Source organism: Vulpes lagopus, chromosome 6 (assembly GCF_018345385.1).
Source record: "Vulpes lagopus strain Blue_001 chromosome 6, ASM1834538v1, whole genome shotgun sequence".
NCBI lineage: Eukaryota > Metazoa > Chordata > Mammalia > Carnivora > Canidae > Vulpes > Vulpes lagopus.
In genome coordinates this window covers 39,542,210-39,560,061 of record NC_054829.1, presented here as the reverse complement: position 1 = coordinate 39,560,061, position 17,852 = coordinate 39,542,210, and the positions used below count along the sequence as shown (strand labels likewise).

Sequence of the window (17,852 nt, the reverse complement as noted above, 5' to 3'; positions counted from 1 at the left end):
AAGGAAGGCAATCTAGACATTGGGGATGTTTTAACTAATTTCCAAGCTAATTTGGTTTACCTCATTCTTTTTCTAATAGTACTTTTCCAGACTCAATGACTTCGAACAAACAGTAAGCACTCACCTAGTCCTGCTGCTCTTTCTGGCCCGGTAAAACTTCATCAGGCATGAATTGAGCTCTCCAGGAGCTTACTGCCAAGCTTAGTGGGTGAGGTAGGACATGAAGGAGAAAGTCATCAGTGCACAGGAGCAGTCAGGACCACAGGACCAGCCATGGGGGTCTTATCCTGAGAGGTTGGGAGGATCACTTCACTGCTTTTTCCAAGGTGTGACTTCATCTCCCCAAATCGTGATACACTGTAAAGGTTGTGGAAAAGGCTCTGTGCCCTTTGGATGAAAGGTGTATTATAGGAGGTTCATAAGAAATTTTTGGATAAATTTAGGAAAAAAATGATGATAATGATGATGATGATGATGATAACATTTAGCATTTATTGACTGCTTGTGATATACTTGGCCCTAAATTAGTGATGGGGGTACATCTCTGATCTGTAAAGCTGCTTTCCATCTGCTAGACCCAAATTCTCAAAATATTCATTTTGAAATGGGGCCTGTTTATAATCTGTTCATAATTGTTAATCTTGGTGGTGGTTTCATGGAAATTCATTGCGCTGTTTTGAAATTTTCCAAGATAAGAGGCTATGCTAAAAGGGAGCTGAATAAATTTCATTAACCTAAATGATGCCTTAGATAAAAGATGAGGGAGAAGAAAGAAGGAAGTCAACATTTCCCTAGTATTTACTAAGTGCCAGATCCTTCACATTCACTATCTGGGGATTAACTGTGAGCCCATTTTACAAATAAGGCTCAGAGATATCACAGGACTTTTCTAAGGTGTTGAACCCTGGCCAGAGTTTATGCTCTTTCCAATACACCACTTTGCTCTACTGGTCCATATGGTTTCTAAGGGCAGATTCTTGTGTTTTGGCAGCCCGCTCTGCTGGGGGATGAACGGAAACAATGGTGCTACTCTTCAAAAGTCTCTCAGACCTACGTATAGTCTGAAACCAAACAGAGTGTTCTGAAACAACAGGACATGTATGATTTAGGAAAAGCTTCAAAACACTATATGGAAACTGTCAAAGCAATGGTTAATGATGATTTGTATCTGATAGGGATGTGTTTAATTGCCCATTCTGTGTGTGGGTGTGTACATACACATGCATGTACAACATTTGGGAATTTGGGGTAACTAACATCTATTTCTAGACCTTTCACAACCTCTCTCCAAGGTTAGGTATAAGCCCTATTTTACAGATGAGAGAGGTCAAAGTCAGCAACAGCAGTGTAAGGCCAACACTACCCAGGAGTGGATCACAATGCGGGTGAAGTTCAAATCCAGGCAGCTCTGGAACCAACTGTATATCTTCTCACCACGTCAGTAAGTGCTTTGTTAGAATCATATTCTTCCTCCTGTGGAAACAGGCAAGAGAGGCTCAACCAAATTCCTCCATAGGGTTGAAGGGGGTGGGGAGTGTAACACAATGTCAGTCTCTTTGTCATCAGGCAAAACTCCAGGACCCTGAATTCAGTCTGCATGAACCAAACTGAACAGAAGCGAATTGTCCCATCTGTTGTCAAAACCATCCTCCCTGACTTCAAAGAATCCTGGCTCCGGAGGGAGAGACCCCTGAGGTGCAGAGAGAGATGGAAATGGAGCCCCTAGCCTTCCTATCAGCCTCTTCAGTCTCTGGGGGCTGGAGCCCCATACTGCCATTGCCTGTCATCCCAGCTGACTTCTCTTTGAATCTGAGGCTCTTCTCAACTCCCAGCCCAAACAGACCCAGGGCCCAATTTCTGTTTGAAGTGGATGTGCTACTCTTCACACGAGCTGCTGCAAAGGTGCAATGGGATTAGAGGAACCAGGCTCCCTGTGGGGCCACCTAAGCCTCAGCCAGCAGTGAGAGCTTTCAGCGGCTCACAGGGGTGATAATGGCGTTCTGGGCTTTTCCACAGGGATCCCTAGGCCCCTGAGGGATCTTAATTAAAGCAGCTTGGAGGGTCTTGGAGGGAAACATGGCCCAGAACTCAGTGCCGGAGTTTGTTTTGAGTTCTGGTTCAGTCTCTGCGGTCTCAGAGAAGCTAGGTTATGGAACAAAGGAAATGGAGGAACTGGACCAACTGTCTGAGTCCTAAAGCAAAATCTTCTGCTTTCATGTTAGTAATCTAGAGCTCTACTGCAAAACAACCCCTCCATCATCTCTCTTTGCTGGTATAGAAATAATCAGGAAATCATACTGGAAATTGCTCAGAGTGCCATAGATTGGAGTGATGCTTTCCCTTTCTCCTTTCTGAGACTGTTCTGAGGAAAAGATAATAGGTTTGCAAAGTCATGGGACCCCTGGGTGGCTCAGTGGTTGAGCAGCTGCCTTTGGCTCGGGGTGAGGTCCTGGGGTCTTGGGATCGAGTCCCTCCACAGGCTCCCTTTCTGGAGCCTTCTTCTCCCTCTGCCTGTGTTTCTGCCTCTCTCTGTGTGTCTCTGATGAATAAATAAATAAAAAATCTTTTAAAAAAAGATTTGTAAAGTCATTTATTATCTTGAAGTTTAATTATATATATTAGTTACTACCTTCCAATGAATGATATTTAGATGAAAATACTGAATTATTTTGCTATACAGCAAGGATCTCCCTATAGACATTTTTATTTTATTTTTTCAAAGATTTTTATTTATTTATTCATAGACACAGAGAGAGAGGCAGAGACACAGGCAGAGGGAGAAGCAGGCTCCATGCAAGGAGCCCGATGTGGGCCTCATCCCAGGTCTCCATCCCAGGTCTCCAGGATCACACCCCAGGCGCCAAACCGCTGCGCCCCCAGGGCTGCCCTCTATAGACATTTTTAAAGCAGCTTTAGGGGAGGAGATTTTTTTTTTTTTGAGGAGATTTTTTTTTAAAAAGACAATAGAAAATAAAATATAAGATTCCTTTCCCTGTAAAAAACAATTTTTAGAAATGTCATAATTTTTTGTGACTTGAGCAAGACTTTTTAGATATAATCACAGCATTTGTCTGCTTTGAAATATTATTTTGCAAATTGAGATAATTGTTTCACAATTTGGAATTATATATACATTTGGAAATATATGTACATTTAGAAATACACATATTTGAAAAATACATGGAAATATGTATATATTGAATATATATGTATCATACACGTATGTATGTAATTATTTAATTAGTACTAGCTTACCCTCTAGACCATAAGCTTCATGAAGGTAGGGATTATCTGTGATTTGTTTACCACTATATTCCCAGTGCCTGTCATGTATTAGAACACAATACATATCTATAGAATAAATGAATGATCACTTAAAGAAGTGCAATGCAATGATGATATACCTGTATATATTTGTTTTTATCTTATGGGAATGCCTGCTTTAAAGTTTCCTTCTCTAATGCAAGAGACTCAGGTTATTGTTAGATTTTATTATTTTAAAAATCACTAATGCTCATCTACAGGTAAATATGATTGAAAATGTCCTGTGGATTATCAAATTGGATGTGTAATAGTTTGCTAGTTCATGAGATGGAGAATTTCAAATATTCAGGGATCAGCCCCAACAAAGCAGAGTAGGGGCAAAATCCACCAAACACAATTGTTTAAAGTGACCACTTGTCTCTGAAATACTTTTAAATTTTGCCTGGGAGTTACGTAGTTTCTTGGTATCCGTACCAGAGCATGTTCCGGGGTATTTGCACACTGGGTATGAAGCACCATTCATCTGTAAATGACACAGCTAAGGGACTGAAGTCTGAGGTTGGTGGAGATGTAAGTGATGAAGACCACGGGGAGTGCAAGTCACTGCCAGAGGGAATGTTTGGAACTCTGGGTGCACTGTATAAGGAAGCTGAGCTTCCCGAAGAACTCACCCCCAAACTTTGTGGAATCATCTAGTGCTTCTTCAACAGAAACCTGATGATGGGAAAGCTTTATAACAATGCTAAAACAGTTAACAGAAAACCTTTTCTTCCAGGAATAAGGGAGTGTGTGGTTGTGCACGAGTTAGTGGGGGTGGAAAGAGCTGTGTCATAGCCTTGCAAACAAGACCAGCATTGTCAAAAGTTTGCTGTTTCTACCACCGTTCCCTTATTCTCCTCTGCCCTCAAAAGATTTTCAAAGTGGTTGGAGCCCTGATGTTGCCCAGTTTTGCTACCAACTTTCCTTTTTCTTGATCTTTTGTTTCAATGTCTGCTTTCTTTCCTCTATGTGCTCACTGAAGCCTGATTGTGGGGTCAAGCTATAATTAGTTTATATATGAAGTTTAATTCACTGTGGCTCTTTTGGCATTAGACTCAAATGGGCTTTGATGTCTGGCTGGAGCTTTGATCCCAGACCCTCGAATGGTGGTCATCACCCCAACTCAAAGGATTGCCCTTTAGTTTTTTCCCTCCTATTTGGAGACAGCTTTTCCCAATTACATCATTTGTGTTTGTTTGGCCATAAAAGCTGCAAGGCATCATTTTGTTGCTTTTCTCTATAGCAAAACTTGCAATTGATGCTCCTTACTTTGCCTGGCTGCAATAGAATGTTCACTGCTGGATAAGGCATTTGTAGAATGATACTCAGACTTTAGTGGGGGTGCTGGTGAGAGCTGTTCTGCCCAAGGGCAAAGGGTCAGACTGTGTCCTGAGGGACCCTTCCTGGTTCTGCCCAGGAAATGCCCTGAAGCATAAACTACCCAACTCCGATATATTCAGTCAAGACTTTTTTTTTCCGTGTTAGCAACTTTATCTTACTCCCCAGATTCTCCAGGCAGCAGATCCACTCCATTTTTCATGCCACACTTTCTGAGTGTGGATTAACAGCTTTTCTGTGAAATCAGATGCTTGGGTGAGGAGGTGGAAACAAAAGAATTGACTGGGGCTGAGCAAAACTGGAAGGGAGATAACAAGGTAGCATCAGTGAAGGAAGAAGCACCAGCACCTGGTTTAAAAAGTAGAGAAGGAAAAATCAAAACAGTAGGAGAAGTGAGAGCCTGTTGGCAACAGAAGGGAGCAGGGAGCAGTGGGTGATTACCTTCAACTGCCTCCGGAATACCTGCAACCAAAACAAAGCATCAAAGAGGAAAGGAAAGCCAGGACTAGACTGGAGAGAATATGGCTGTTAAGAAGAGAACAGGGGCAACCCAACTAGTTACACTGAATCCGAAGACATTGGAACAAACAAACAAACAAACAACCCCCCCCCCACAATTATAGCACTGAGCTCCTTGCTTCTAATTTCCCTTGACAGCCCAAGTTTGTTTTAATTGGCATGTGAATGAACAGCATTATTTATTAATGTGTAATGGATACTTTGGAAGATAACCTTTTTTTCTATTTGTGACCATTTTACTGGTGGAACCATTTGAATACATTAATTTTAATATTTAAACTCGCTGGGAACACTTTCTCATGGAGATGTACAAGCTGTTATGGCAAATGGTTTGCTTTGGAGTAATGAGCCAGCTCCAAGTGGCATTTGGTGGGGAGGGGGTTGGGATGGAGGGGAGGTTTGGAGACATAGTGATTTGTCTGTCCACTTTAACAAGATTTATTAGTAGTGTGTAAAACATGTTTCAGCTTTTCTCCTCCCTCAACTATATAAATACAGTTGTCGATGTGTGACATAACCCAGGCCACAATGATAGACTCCACCCAGCCAAAAGGAATCTAATTCGGAGCTAGAAAGCAAGAAGCTTGCTTAGAAATTAATAGAATGAGACAATGATAGAGAACATGAGTGAGTGGCCTTTAGTATGTAGGATCTGTCATGATCCTTTGGTGCCTTCATACTAATGTCATGGAGGAAAATTAGTTCCTGCATCACTAAGTGAATTGTTTGGCACACAGTAGGCATAAAGAAGAGATGACCTGAATAGAATTGATTTTGTATGCCAAAGTTTTTTGAACATAATTCTGTTTTTAGATCTAATATACAATCTTGTTAATTATGAATCATGACTACAGTTACAGTTTCTTTTATGTCTGTGAAGACAGCAATGGAGAGTCAATGGAGTGTGGCAAGGGAACTTTGGTTTTTGTTGTTTTTGTAAAGTAAATGTTGAGTTGATTCTACTTGTTGCAGAGATTAAATGGGTGCCATCAATTCAGTTCGTGTGTTAATGTGAAAGCAATTTACAACCAACCTACATTTTCTTGAGTCTCTAGAGATCATCAGTTGAAGGCTTGCAAGGCACTATTTTGAGTACAGTAATATTAAAAGGCTATTAAAACAGCCTCTGGCTTCGCGGAACTTTTATATCGTAATTGGAGAGAAGAAATACACATAAACACCCACATACATATATACATGTGTACACGCCCAGGTAAAGAACCAAACAGCATTTGGTAAGAATCAGATATTCGTACAGTTACCTGGAGTTCAGAGGAGGGAAATGAACAGATCTTGGAGGGAAGGTTAGACCACACAGGGTAAAAAGGGCAGCTGGGCAAAGGTGCAAGAGTCTGAAATAATGATATAGGATGCATTCCTTCGCACAACACTGTCTGAACTGCAGCAGGTTGTGACTTGTTGGATTCAATTTCTGAGGCTCTTTGATGTATTGATTTTTAAAGTAGATATGGTGCTTTTCCATAGACAAGCCAGCTGGTGGCATTTCCAGACCTCTATCCCAGTGGAAGCCCCCGCCACCAGTGTCCCAAGCAGAGGTGACCATTTCACACATGCTACTTTGGGGGAAAGTTTATAGGTCCCTCTGGAAGAAAAAAAAAAAAAAAGCCACAACTCATATAATCCTTACTATGTATGTGCCTGCCACGTTGTAAACACCCCCCCCCCCCCCCCACACACACACCCTGCCGCATTATCTACAAGTCTTGTAACAGGCATATTCTGTTAGTTCCATTTTACCCGGGGGAAAGAGAGGCACAGAGAGGCAAAGTAAGTTGTCTGCACAGCTGGTGAAGGCTGGAACAGGATTCACATTCAGACAGTCTGCTTTCAGAGTCCGAGCTCTTGTGGTTTGCCCAAGATAGCAAATAACAACAATAAAAAATAAAAAAAAAAAAAAATTCAAACAAAAACCAGGGCGCGCAGGCGCGCGCGCAAGCATGAAACCCCGAATTGCTGCAACCGCTTGCTTTACAGCGACATCCTCCTGCCTAATTGTATCTGCCTTCTGAAATCAATAATAAATAAATAAATAAATAAATAAATAATAAATCAGCAAGCCACGAAACTAAGAGTTAGGCAGCTTTAGAACATTGCACAGTGTTTAGTGCCTGCCTTTGCAAAGCGGAGCCAAAGACACCCAAGCCGCGGAAACGGCCTCTGAAGGCGCTCGGAGTACCCCGCTTGGCAAGGTGAAGGGACCTAAATGGGCGTGAGCGGCCGTGACCGGCGGCCGTGGGGGCGGGTTAAGGCTGTGCGCTGCGAGTCGGTCGAGTTTCAGAAAGTTCTCCGGGGAGCCCCGCGCCGCGTCCCTCCGCGACCCTGCCGGGGGCGAGGCCGCCTGTAACAGGATGCTGGGGCTCCGGGCGCTCGCCCCTCGCTTTGTGCGAGGCAAAGGGACCAATAGGGAACGAGGCAAAAACTGGGCGCCGTAAACCCGAAAAGGGGGCGAGGAGGCCCGCCGCGGGAAGGGCGGGGGAGGAGAGAGGGAGGAGCAGGGAGCGCCGAGCTCGGAGGAGGCCGGCGCCCCCGACAGGAGAGGGGGACGCCCGGGGGAGCGGGCCTCGGAGCGGAGGCGGGAGGCGGGAGGCGGGAGGCGGGCGCCGGGCGCCGGGGGGGGGGGGGGGCCGGGCCGCCGCGCGTGACGTAGCGCCGGGCAGGGCGTTATCAGCTGCGGGGCCGCGGCGGGGGCGGCGCGGCGACAGCGGACGGCGCCGCCCGGGCCCGGACGGCTGCAGCCCGCGGCCGCGAGCGGGTCCCGAGCGCTTCTGGCGGTCGCCCCGGCGCCGTGCCCCGTCTCAGGGCGGCATGAGCCCGCGGCCGCGGCGGCCCTAGCCCGCGCTGCTCCGTCCCGGGCGGCCCGGCTGCGGTGGCGGGTGCTCGCTGCAAGGGTGGGGGCCATGAAGCCGAGCGCGGCCGGGCCGGCGAGGGAGCTGGAGCCGCAGGCGCCGGGCCGGGGCGAGCAGCGCGCGGCGGAGCCCGAGGGGCGCTGGCGGGAGAAGGGCGAGGCGGACACGGAGCGGCAGCGCACCCGGGAGCGGCAGGAGGCCACGCTGGCCGGGCTGGCGGAGCTGGGGTACCTGCGCCAGCGCCAGGAGCTGCTGGTGCGGGGCGCCCTGCGCGGCGCCGGGGGTGCGGGGGGTGCGGGGGGTGCAGGCGTCGCGGCGCCCCGCGCTGGGGAGCTGCCGGCGGAGGCGGCGCAGCGCAGCCGCCTGGAGGAGAAGTTCCTGGAGGAGAATATCTTGCTGCTGCGGAAGCAATTGGTAGGTCGTGCCTGGAGGTAGAGGCACGGCTGCCCCCGCACGGGGGCCGGGCTTCGGGTAGGTGGTCTGGGGGTGGGCGCCAGAGCGCCTCCGGCTTGGCGGGGCGCGCGCGCGCGGGGTGGGGGCTCTCCGGGTTCCGGGACCCTCCCCCTTCCTGCGTGGGCCGCCGGCGCCCGCGCGTGTGTGGCGGGTGCCCGCTTTGTGCCAGGTGGCGACCCCGCGCGGGTGCAGGACGGCTGGCGGCGCTGCCTTCGGGATTCTGGAGGCGCCGGGCCGTAACCTTCGGTGTCTCGGGTTAGACGACCGCAGCGCCCTCGCCCCGAATGCTGCCCTCCTTTAAAACACCATCTCGTTTGGGGGGGGGGGTGTCTTAGCTCCACGTCCTCCCGCCGAGAGGGGACAAAAGCCGGGGAGGGGGCTGGCGGCCGGGTTAACTGTCCGAAGCTGAATTTTACGATTACGCGGAAGCGCGCGCGGAGGGGGCGCTGGCCCTCCCGGGGCTCTCGGCGTGCCAGCTCCGGCCGGGGCTGCCGCCTAATTTCAAATAGAAGCCCTTTGTAGGAGGCACAGCAAAAACACGCAAATGATAGAGATTTGGCTGGAGAGAGTGCCCCGTCCTCTCCTGTTTCGTGCGATTGGTGGTGGAGGTGGGAGAAGAGAGAACCTGCCCCTGGGCGGCATGTATCTCCGTCCGTGGCTCAGTCGTTCTGTGCCATCTGCGTTCATGGGGAAGAACAAGAACTTTGGCGCTCAATGTATTGATGAGCAGCTTTTGACCCCGCCTCAGAATAATGGCGGCAGCTTTGTTATGGTGACCTCAAAAATGTAGTTTTGAAAACAGAGAGAGAGAGAAAAAAAAAAAGCTTTTTCTGACCATGTGATACTGTCTGAGACCGGACACATGCTAGATAAGGTCCCTCCTGCAATAGTGAACATAGGTGATGCCATGTGGTTAATTGTCAAGGGGGTTTCTTGTATTCTCTCTTTTTCAGATAATTTTTCTCTCTCCTCTTTCTCTCTCTCGGCATCAGAGGGGTTTTACTTTGGTTCCTTTTTTCCTGGAGAAACGCATTCTAGCAAACAGGCATGCACGGTTTTTGTCTACAAGCTTTTAAAACCAAGGGACAGACAGGACTGGAATAGATACTCCTTTGCGTCTGTTTTTCTGAAGATGTGCCCTGGTTTGTGCAATACCTGTTTTGGCGTTTTCCTGTTTCTTTGGAAGTAGACCAGGTCTGTATGTAACATGGATGTGAGTTCATTCCTGCCAGTAATGCCTGGTCGTTGACGTTTTATGCATTGTCTTGTGCAATAGCACCTTTTTCTCTTCACGAGTTTCAAGATTGTGAGTGGCACATTCCTGTTGTCCCCTGGAGGGGAGCAAGACAGCATGTCAGGAGAATTTCAGCCCAGCGTTTTGTGGTACTATTTTCATTTGTAGACTTGGCATTCATGATTTGAACCAGATGCCTTTTGAGTTCTTTTGCTTTCCCAGCAATAGGAAGCACTAGGTGGCGGTGTGAGTTAGCGCTACAGATCTGTCACCCTTGGAAACCCGAGTTGTGTTCAAATCTTGATGGACCTTCCCTTGAGGGTTTTGGATTTTGCCAGCTCACATTATACTTGGCACTGGCTATTAGTATTAGTTTCTCACTTTCAAAGGCCCTAAGACTGATTAAACCCCACAAAGCAGCTAATAGAAAACAAAACTCTGTGGGACATTTGGCCAGAAAATCTCACCTAAGTAAGAGTATAGTGTATTGTAGGAAATATCTTACACTCTGACTTCAAATTAAAGAGTCTACTGTGAAGTACGGTTTTGTAAAAAATTGGCTGTACGCAGAGGATTTTTTTCTAAATCTCGTTTTCTTGTCCTTACCTATAAAAAGTGAGTTTGCATATATTCATTGAAACAAAAAGCAAGTCCTGTTTTTATGAAGAAACTATAGCACCACAGAATGTAAGGAAGTAAAACTAAACAATAGGACATATTCTTGAAGATTCAAAAAAAATTTTTTTTCAGGTCATCCAGTAAGATTTTGGTTTTGGAAGATTTAGTGAACTCTCCAAATGGTAATTTGAAGCCTAAGAGCAGACTTTCTGGTTCTTTGTGACCAAACACGTGTTCATTTTTCTTTTCTGTGTTTCTTCCTAATCAGAATTGTTTGCGGAGAAGAGATGCTGGTTTGTTGAATCAGTTGCAAGAACTTGACAAGCAGATAAGCGACCTTAGACTGGATGTAGAAAAGACATCTGAAGAGCACCTGGAGACAGATAGTCGGCCCAGCTCAGGTGAGTATGTGAGCACAAGGACAGCATTCTGCACTCAAGTTCTACTTCAGCCCCCAGTGTTTAACATTCCCAGACCTGCAAATGGCAATGGAGTTTGTTTCTAGTGCAAAGAGGATTAAAAAAAAAAAAAAAAAAAGCAGTCTGCCATTCAGTTGTATGAGAGGGAAATAAAACCAGATGAAAAAATTTTTAATAATGAGATTGATCTGACTGGAGTCCCCTGAGTGTAAAAATAAAAGCTTCTATTCAAATTTCTGGAAGAGCAGTCCTCCTTTGAAACTTGAGAAAGTCAGAACTGGGCTAGAAAATTTGTCACACTTCAGCTTCCTGAGACCACTTCAAAAGTTTTTTTTTTTTTTTTCTTTTAAGCCATTTGGCTCCTTAACTAGATTTTTTTTTCTTCAAATTATTCTTTTTTGAAACATTTGTGATGAAGTTGAGGTTTTGACAGACCTAAGTCTCTTTCCTTGCACATCTTTAAAGGTGGGGTCAAGGAGGAGGAAGGTTAATTTGAGAGTGAGAGTAACTTTGAAATGTATCCAATGAGCTCTTTCTCTTTTCCTAAGAGTTGCTTGAAATAAAATCATACAGTCACAACACTAAATCCAGTGGACCAAAATTGTGCCCCCCTCCACCTCCCACCCAAGGAAGCCTCCCTTTCCTATCTTTCCTAGTTGATTAACTCTTTTCTTTTTAAGCACAAATGTGTATATTGCTTGACATGATCTTAATTCCAAATGGTGTTTTTATTTGTAGGGTTTTATGAGCTGAGTGATGGGGCTTCAGGATCCCTTTCCAATTCCTCTAACTCGGTCTTCAGTGAGTGTTTATCGAGTTGTCATTCCAGCACCTGTTTTTGCAGCCCCTTGGAGGCAACCTTGACTATCTCAGATGGTTGCCCCAAATCTGCAGGTAAGACTTTTTAGAATTGATAGACATTTTTAACTGGAAGGGGGTCAAAGGCTCTTAAAGATTATCTAGCTCCAGAACCCCTTCTATTGGTAGAAAAACAAAAGGTCAGAGAATTTCATCAATGTGCTACATTTCATGACATTGTTGATCTAGAACCACGATGACCACTATTCAAGTCCTCTTTGGGTAACAGTTAGCTGATGGTGGTAAGATAGCTTATCATTAGAAATCCTGTCCCAATATTACAGGTTTTGGTGCTCTGTTTGTGAGCCTTTGCTGTTTGTTTAACTTGTTTGCATTTTCTTTTGAAAAGCACTTTGGATCTTTTTTTTTTTTTTTTTTTTAAATCATTTAAAGCTCAGGCTTACACTAAATTAAATATATCTGCCAGACTGATTGGTACTTCAGGGAGCAGTGCCCACCCTCCCACCTCCCCCTCCCCAGGTTATCTAGACTGTCCTGTACGATGGCAGCTGTCTTTTCTTCTGGCAGGTGGGTGGGATGAGATTCCCCTGAGCCATGTGCCACGGTCCCTCATTTTGGAACCTTCCTTGCAGTGACCTCCGGAGAGAGTCTTGCTGTTGTTGGTATTGGAAGAGTTTCTGCATTTCCACTGTATGTCACTGTACTGGATGCTCTGCATACATTGACCTCCTTTGAATCCTCCCAGTAGTTCTGTAGGGTGTGCAAGTATCGTTAGCTCCATCATATGTCTCAGAAAAATAAGGTCTAGTGAGGTTAGGTTAATTGTCTAAGGTTACAGAGCTAGTGAGAAGTAGAGGCAGGATTCAAGCTCAGGACTAACTGTCAGGTCCTAGTTTTTTCCACCACACCAAGGAAATTTAGAAATTTTTGTGTTCGACCTTCTCATTGAACAGAGGAGGAATTTGGTTTTATAAATCAGCTCGTCAGAAGCTCCTCATTTGCTGAATGGCAGAGTTGTTGCTGAAACTTGGGACTCCTTTCTTCATTCTGCTTTACTCTGGTTCCTCAGAAGAGCAGAGAAAACATGGAGAGGAGCTGTAGGTGCAGCACAAGTCATTGCACTCTCGGTTTCTCTTCTCTGTGTCCTTCACTTGGGTGGAAGGGTGAATTTTTGAGATCTAAGCAATGCAGAAATAAAGCCAAATAACTGAGGCTGCTAACTGGCTGTTTTCTTTGTGTTTGTACTGTGTGCTGTCAGCAGTAATCATTTGGGGAAGCACAAATCTGTGTTACCTAGAGTGTCTAGGCTTCAAGTTCATTGGTAATTGTTTCTCTTCACTCTGCAGATCTGGTTTCAGAGGGAAGCTTTAAAACCCATTAAAGGCACTTTGGTATAGGTTTTCCTTGAAGACAGACCCCTGATCTCCCAAATGCCACATCTTCACATAATTGAGACAGTTGTACTGGGCCTTGGGGACTGAGATGTCTGTCTTGTTCCTTAACTCTAAGTAGGGAACAGGGACAGAACAGTAAAATATAGGTAAATGTAGGGCAATGTTTTAAATGTAGGGCAAAGATAGAGTAGTGGAGGAGGGGGGCTGGGCAATGATATTAGCTAGAAAAGATTCCCTTTCTTACAATTAGTTATTTATTAAGAGTGGAGGTGGGAGGTAAAGACACAGCATTTGTAGAAAAATCTTTTCTTTACAAATGAATCATATCATTTCTGGGTCCAGACTGTATTTTCCCCCAGGGATGCTAATCATCATCGAATGTCATGGAGCTTTCCTTTAAATTAACCAATTTACATAGATTCTGGTACATAGTAGGTTTTCAATATTTGAGTAAATATAATATAGGATATATTAAATAGTAATAGAAAGTATGATTTTCCTTAGCTGAAGTTCATTAAGGAGATTTGATATTTATAATAGTCACCAAGGTAAGACATCAAAATCATTTAATTAAGCAAGAAAGCTTGATTTCATTGTATTTTGGCATCTATGTTTTTGAGATATGGAAAATTTATTCATTAATACAATTCAATCTTTTGAAACCTTATCAAGAATTCTTTCCTATTTAAAAATATTGTTTTATTTTTTAGTGTCATTATTGAAAATATAAGGTGATTATTTTTTTTAAAGGTGATTATTATTTATATTTGGTTGGTCTCCACTGAAATTTGATCAGTTTCTTTGAATTTCCAGTTGACAGTTATACTTGAACATATGTCATTAAGAACTAGGTCTAAGAAAATAGAAAATGAGGAGAAAGCTCCCAGAAAGTACAGTTTATCTGCAGCATTTCAAAAGGAAACCAGGAATATAACACAGATAGAGTAGCCCAGAGAAAGAATGACTCAAAAAGTGTGTTTTTTTTTTCCAGTTCTAAATGCAGTGCATACTTATTGAAAATTTAGAAAATAGAAAATAAAGAAGTAAATCTCACCTGTTTTCTCACTACACTGCTATGCTACTATTGGCATCTTGGTGTGCTTCATCTCAGACTTATTTCTTTGCATACATACAGTTAATAAAATTATCATCATAGTCTGGTATTATATCATGATTTTCACTAAACTTTAAAGCATTTCCCCCATAATATTCAATAGTTTGAAAGTATTTTTAGTGGCGCAATATTTTAAGATGTATCATTTCTTGTTACAAAGTTCTTTGTTAAATATTTCTTCCCTCATCCAGTAGTATGGACTGTATGTAAAAGAGTACAGTAGCTTGTAGGAATAGTTGTTGATTCTTTACCATTCTCTCTACCGATGAATTTGTTTTCGTAGAAATTGGCCTGAGTCAAGCTGATGGCTAATTCATTTCTTCAGAGTGTACCTTTAAATGTTTTTCAGATCTCATAGGATGGTTGGAAAGTAAAGAAGGCCACTGTGAAGACCAGGCCTCAGGGGCAGTGTGCCATTCCTCCTCTGCATCACAATTTAATTCCCTTGGTGTCATTGCAGATGTGAATCCCAAGTACCAGTGTGATCTGGTGTCTAAAAACGGGAATGATGTCTATCGCTATCCCAGTCCACTTCACGCCGTGGCGGTGCAGAGTCCAATGTTTCTCCTTTGCCTGACGGGCAGCCCTCTGAGGGAAGAGGAGAGGCTTGGTAACCATGCCAGTGACATTTGCGTTGGATCTGAGCTGGACGCCATGAAGACAGACACTTCCTTACCGTCTCCAGGTAGTTTGTGGTCTGCTCCCCACCCTTCATCCAGTAAGAGAATGGATGGCTACATTCTGAGCCTGGTGCAGAAAAAAACACACCCTGTAAGGACCAACAAACCAAGAACCAGCGTGAGTGCTGATCCCACGAAGGGCCTTCTGAGGAACGGGAGCGTCTGTGTCAGAGTGACTGGGGGCGTCTCACAGGGCAACAGCGGGAACCTTAAGAATTCTAAACAGGTGCTTTTGCCCTCTGGCGGGATCCCCTCTTTGGACAACGGGACATTCTCCCCACTGAAGCAGTGGTCAAAAGAATCAAAGGCAGAACCCCTGGAGAGCAAGAGGCTGTTGTCCCCGCCGGAGGCCTGCTCGCCAGGCGCTGCCACTGAACTCCCAAGCAAGCATCTGCCCAGAAGTGCCAAGCCAGCTGCCCAGGACCACGCCCGGTGTCCCACGGCTGCGACAGGGGAGTCCCCCAAGGACGGCGTTCAGGTCCCAGCCGCCTCTCCGAAGGAGAGCCCCGGGGGGGGCCCCGCCCCGCCGCAGGAGAACAGAGTCGTGCAGCCACTGAGAAAGGTGTCCCAGAGAGGCGGCCTGCAGCCGGCCCCTGCTGCAGCGCCCTCTGCGGCCCCTGCTCCGCCCGCTGCGGCCCCTGCTGCAGCGCCGCCGTCTTCAGCTTTCGCGCCGGAGGAGCGGCCGGCGCTGGATTTCAAGAGCGAGGGCTCCTCCTCCCAAAGCCTGGAGGAAGGGCCCCCGGCCAGGGCGCCGTCCGCCCCGGGCCTGCAGGCGGCGGCCGCCCGGCCCCACCGCGGCGCCCGGACCCCAGCCGCCCCGCGCTCCGCCCCGAGGCACCGGGGGGCGCAGGGTCTCCACGCGCCCGACGGCGCGCTCCCGCCCGCGAGGGAGAAGAGCCGCGCGGCCGCCGGCAAGAAGTGCCGCTTCCCCGACGACGTGGATACAAACAAGAGGCTCCGGAAGGCCTCGTCCCGGGGGCGGAAGGGCGGGGCCGGCCAGCCCGAGGCGGGTGCGGCGTGCCGGGGGCTGGGTGCGGGCCAGCGGGCGGCGGGGGCCAGGGCGCACGGCCACGGCCACGGCCGGGAGACGCTGGTGGCCAAGCCCAAGCACAAGCGAGCCGAGTCGCGGCGGTGGCGCTCGGCCGCCGAGGTCTCGCTGGAGGAGGCCCTGCGCAGGTCGCGGCGGCGGCGCGAGCACGTGGGGCTGTTCCCCGCCGCCGTGCCGCTGCCCTACAGCAGCCCCTACGCCTACGTGGCCAGCGACTCCGAGTACTCGGCCGAGTGCGAGTCCCTCTTCCACTCCACGGTGCTCGACACCAGCGAGGACGAGCGCAGCAACTACACCACCAACTGCTTCGGGGACAGCGAGTCCAGCGTGAGCGACGGGGACTTCGCGGGCGACAGCACGAGCTCCAGCGACTCGGAGGAAAGCGGGGGCCTGATTTGGTCCCAGTTTGTGCAGACCCTCCCCATCCAGGCGGTGGCAGCCCCGGACCTCCACAGCAACCCCACGAAGACCTTTGTCAAAATTAAGGCCTCGCATAACCTCAAGAAGAAAATCCTCCGCTTTCGGTCGGGCTCTCTGAAGCTCATGACGACTGTTTGAGGGGCACCCCGGGGAGGGGGTGGCTAAGTGGTGGTGGTGGTGGAGACTGGGGTGTTTTCTAGTTTCATAGCGGAAAAGGCGGCGTCTTATTTGTGCGTGTGCGTGCGTGTGTGTGACGGTTCCACGGAATGCTTTGCTTTTGTTGAGATAGACTTGAGGTGCTTTGTCTCGTCTTCATCCTGTAGGGATACTAGTGCCTTTAGTGGAAGGTAAAGAACGTTTTGCTGGCTAGGAGTAAATACTGGGTTTTTAATGGTGGTGATAGTGGATGAATTTTGTGGTATCAGGTGACTCTTATTGGAAATTCTCTGAGCATCTGTGAAGGCACAGGTTTCGGCGTTCAAGGCTTGCTGGGATGGGGCCTTTTGATCCGAAGGTCAGGTGGGTGGAATTTAGACATACATTGCGTCTTGGTTCTCTAGGGCTGTGTCTCCATGAGGGTTTTCCCATCGAGAGGCATCACATACAATTGTGTGAAGTAGGTACGATGGACAGTCATTGTTTTCTGTAATTTTTTATGTAGTCCCCCTTTCTTAGATGTATCCCCATTCTATTTTCTTCTCAGAACGGTTTGGTTTACTGGACTGGGAACTTGAAGACCAGACCCTAAATCCAGAGCTGGTGACCTCTGGGTAGGATGCTGGTAATAACTGTAAAAGGATTCACTCAAACTTTTGCCACACTTGGTGCCTAGGCCCTGGTTACATAACCCTTTCTGGGCCAATTAGCCAACATTTTGATGCCTTTCTCTTCCTCCGTAATTTGCAGCAGATCCAGCCATTTCTTCTTGGAAGGACTTGCCTTTGGGGTAAATTTTGGTCCTTGGGTCCTGAGAAATTCACTCCTAATGAAATAACCCTTGAGTGTAACTCCAAGCCCAGAATTGCTCACTGAGTATGGTGCCACCTAAGCATTGGCCCAAGCATTTTAGTGCAATCCAGTCCAGATTGGATCACTGACCCTGTCTGGAAGGGCTTTTTAAAAAAAAAAAAAAAAAAATTTGTTTTGGTAAGCAGTATTGTGTAAATTGTTTTTTATACCAATATATGCATGTTTTGTGCATGAGTAGTATTTGTTTTGATATTTCTATGGATGTTAAATTACTGTATGATATAAACAGTATGTGTTTTTTATATATCATTGTGTAAATTTAATATAACACATTTTATGCTGTAATAAACAATTTGTTTTACTGCTGTTAAGTTTGTTGTTTGGATATAAAACCAGTTACACATAAATCTTGTGCCGATTATTTTGGGTTTTCAATTCTAGCATTAGAATATTTGCAATAATTAAAGCAAGCTTTAGGCAAAGGCTATAAATGGATGGTAAGTAAACAAATGAGGAAAAGCAAACCACTTCTTTAGAATAGATAAGATACTTCTTTAAAATTTAAGGTAAATTTGGTAGATGTCTTCTAAGGAAAATATTTCAGAAAAGAGTCTTCCCCGTCCCCCAACTCTGCAGTATAAAAGAATTTCCGACATG

At 46.4% G+C, this 17,852-nt stretch overlaps 1 protein-coding gene across 5 annotated transcripts; it reads left to right on the top strand.

The window, feature by feature from the left end:
* The first annotated feature begins 7,932 nt into the window (after positions 1-7,932).
* On the top strand, positions 7,933-17,628 carry DACT1 (dishevelled binding antagonist of beta catenin 1). Of its 5 annotated transcripts, none has more exons than XM_041759869.1 (5): positions 8,354-8,441; positions 10,465-10,514; positions 10,601-10,733; positions 11,490-11,645; positions 14,428-17,626. In XM_041759869.1, exons 2-5 carry the CDS (start codon positions 10,512-10,514, stop codon positions 16,362-16,364), a joined length of 2,229 nt encoding a protein of 742 aa, XP_041615803.1. In that variant the 5' UTR covers positions 8,354-8,441; positions 10,465-10,511; the 3' UTR covers positions 16,365-17,626. The 5 variants fall into 5 exon arrangements, with proteins under 5 accessions (XP_041615800.1, XP_041615801.1, XP_041615803.1 ...); XM_041759870.1 differs by lacking the exon at positions 8,354-8,441 and adding an exon at positions 8,505-9,674; XM_041759868.1 differs by lacking the exon at positions 8,354-8,441 and adding an exon at positions 8,505-9,863.
* Positions 17,629-17,852: the final 224 nt, after the last annotated feature.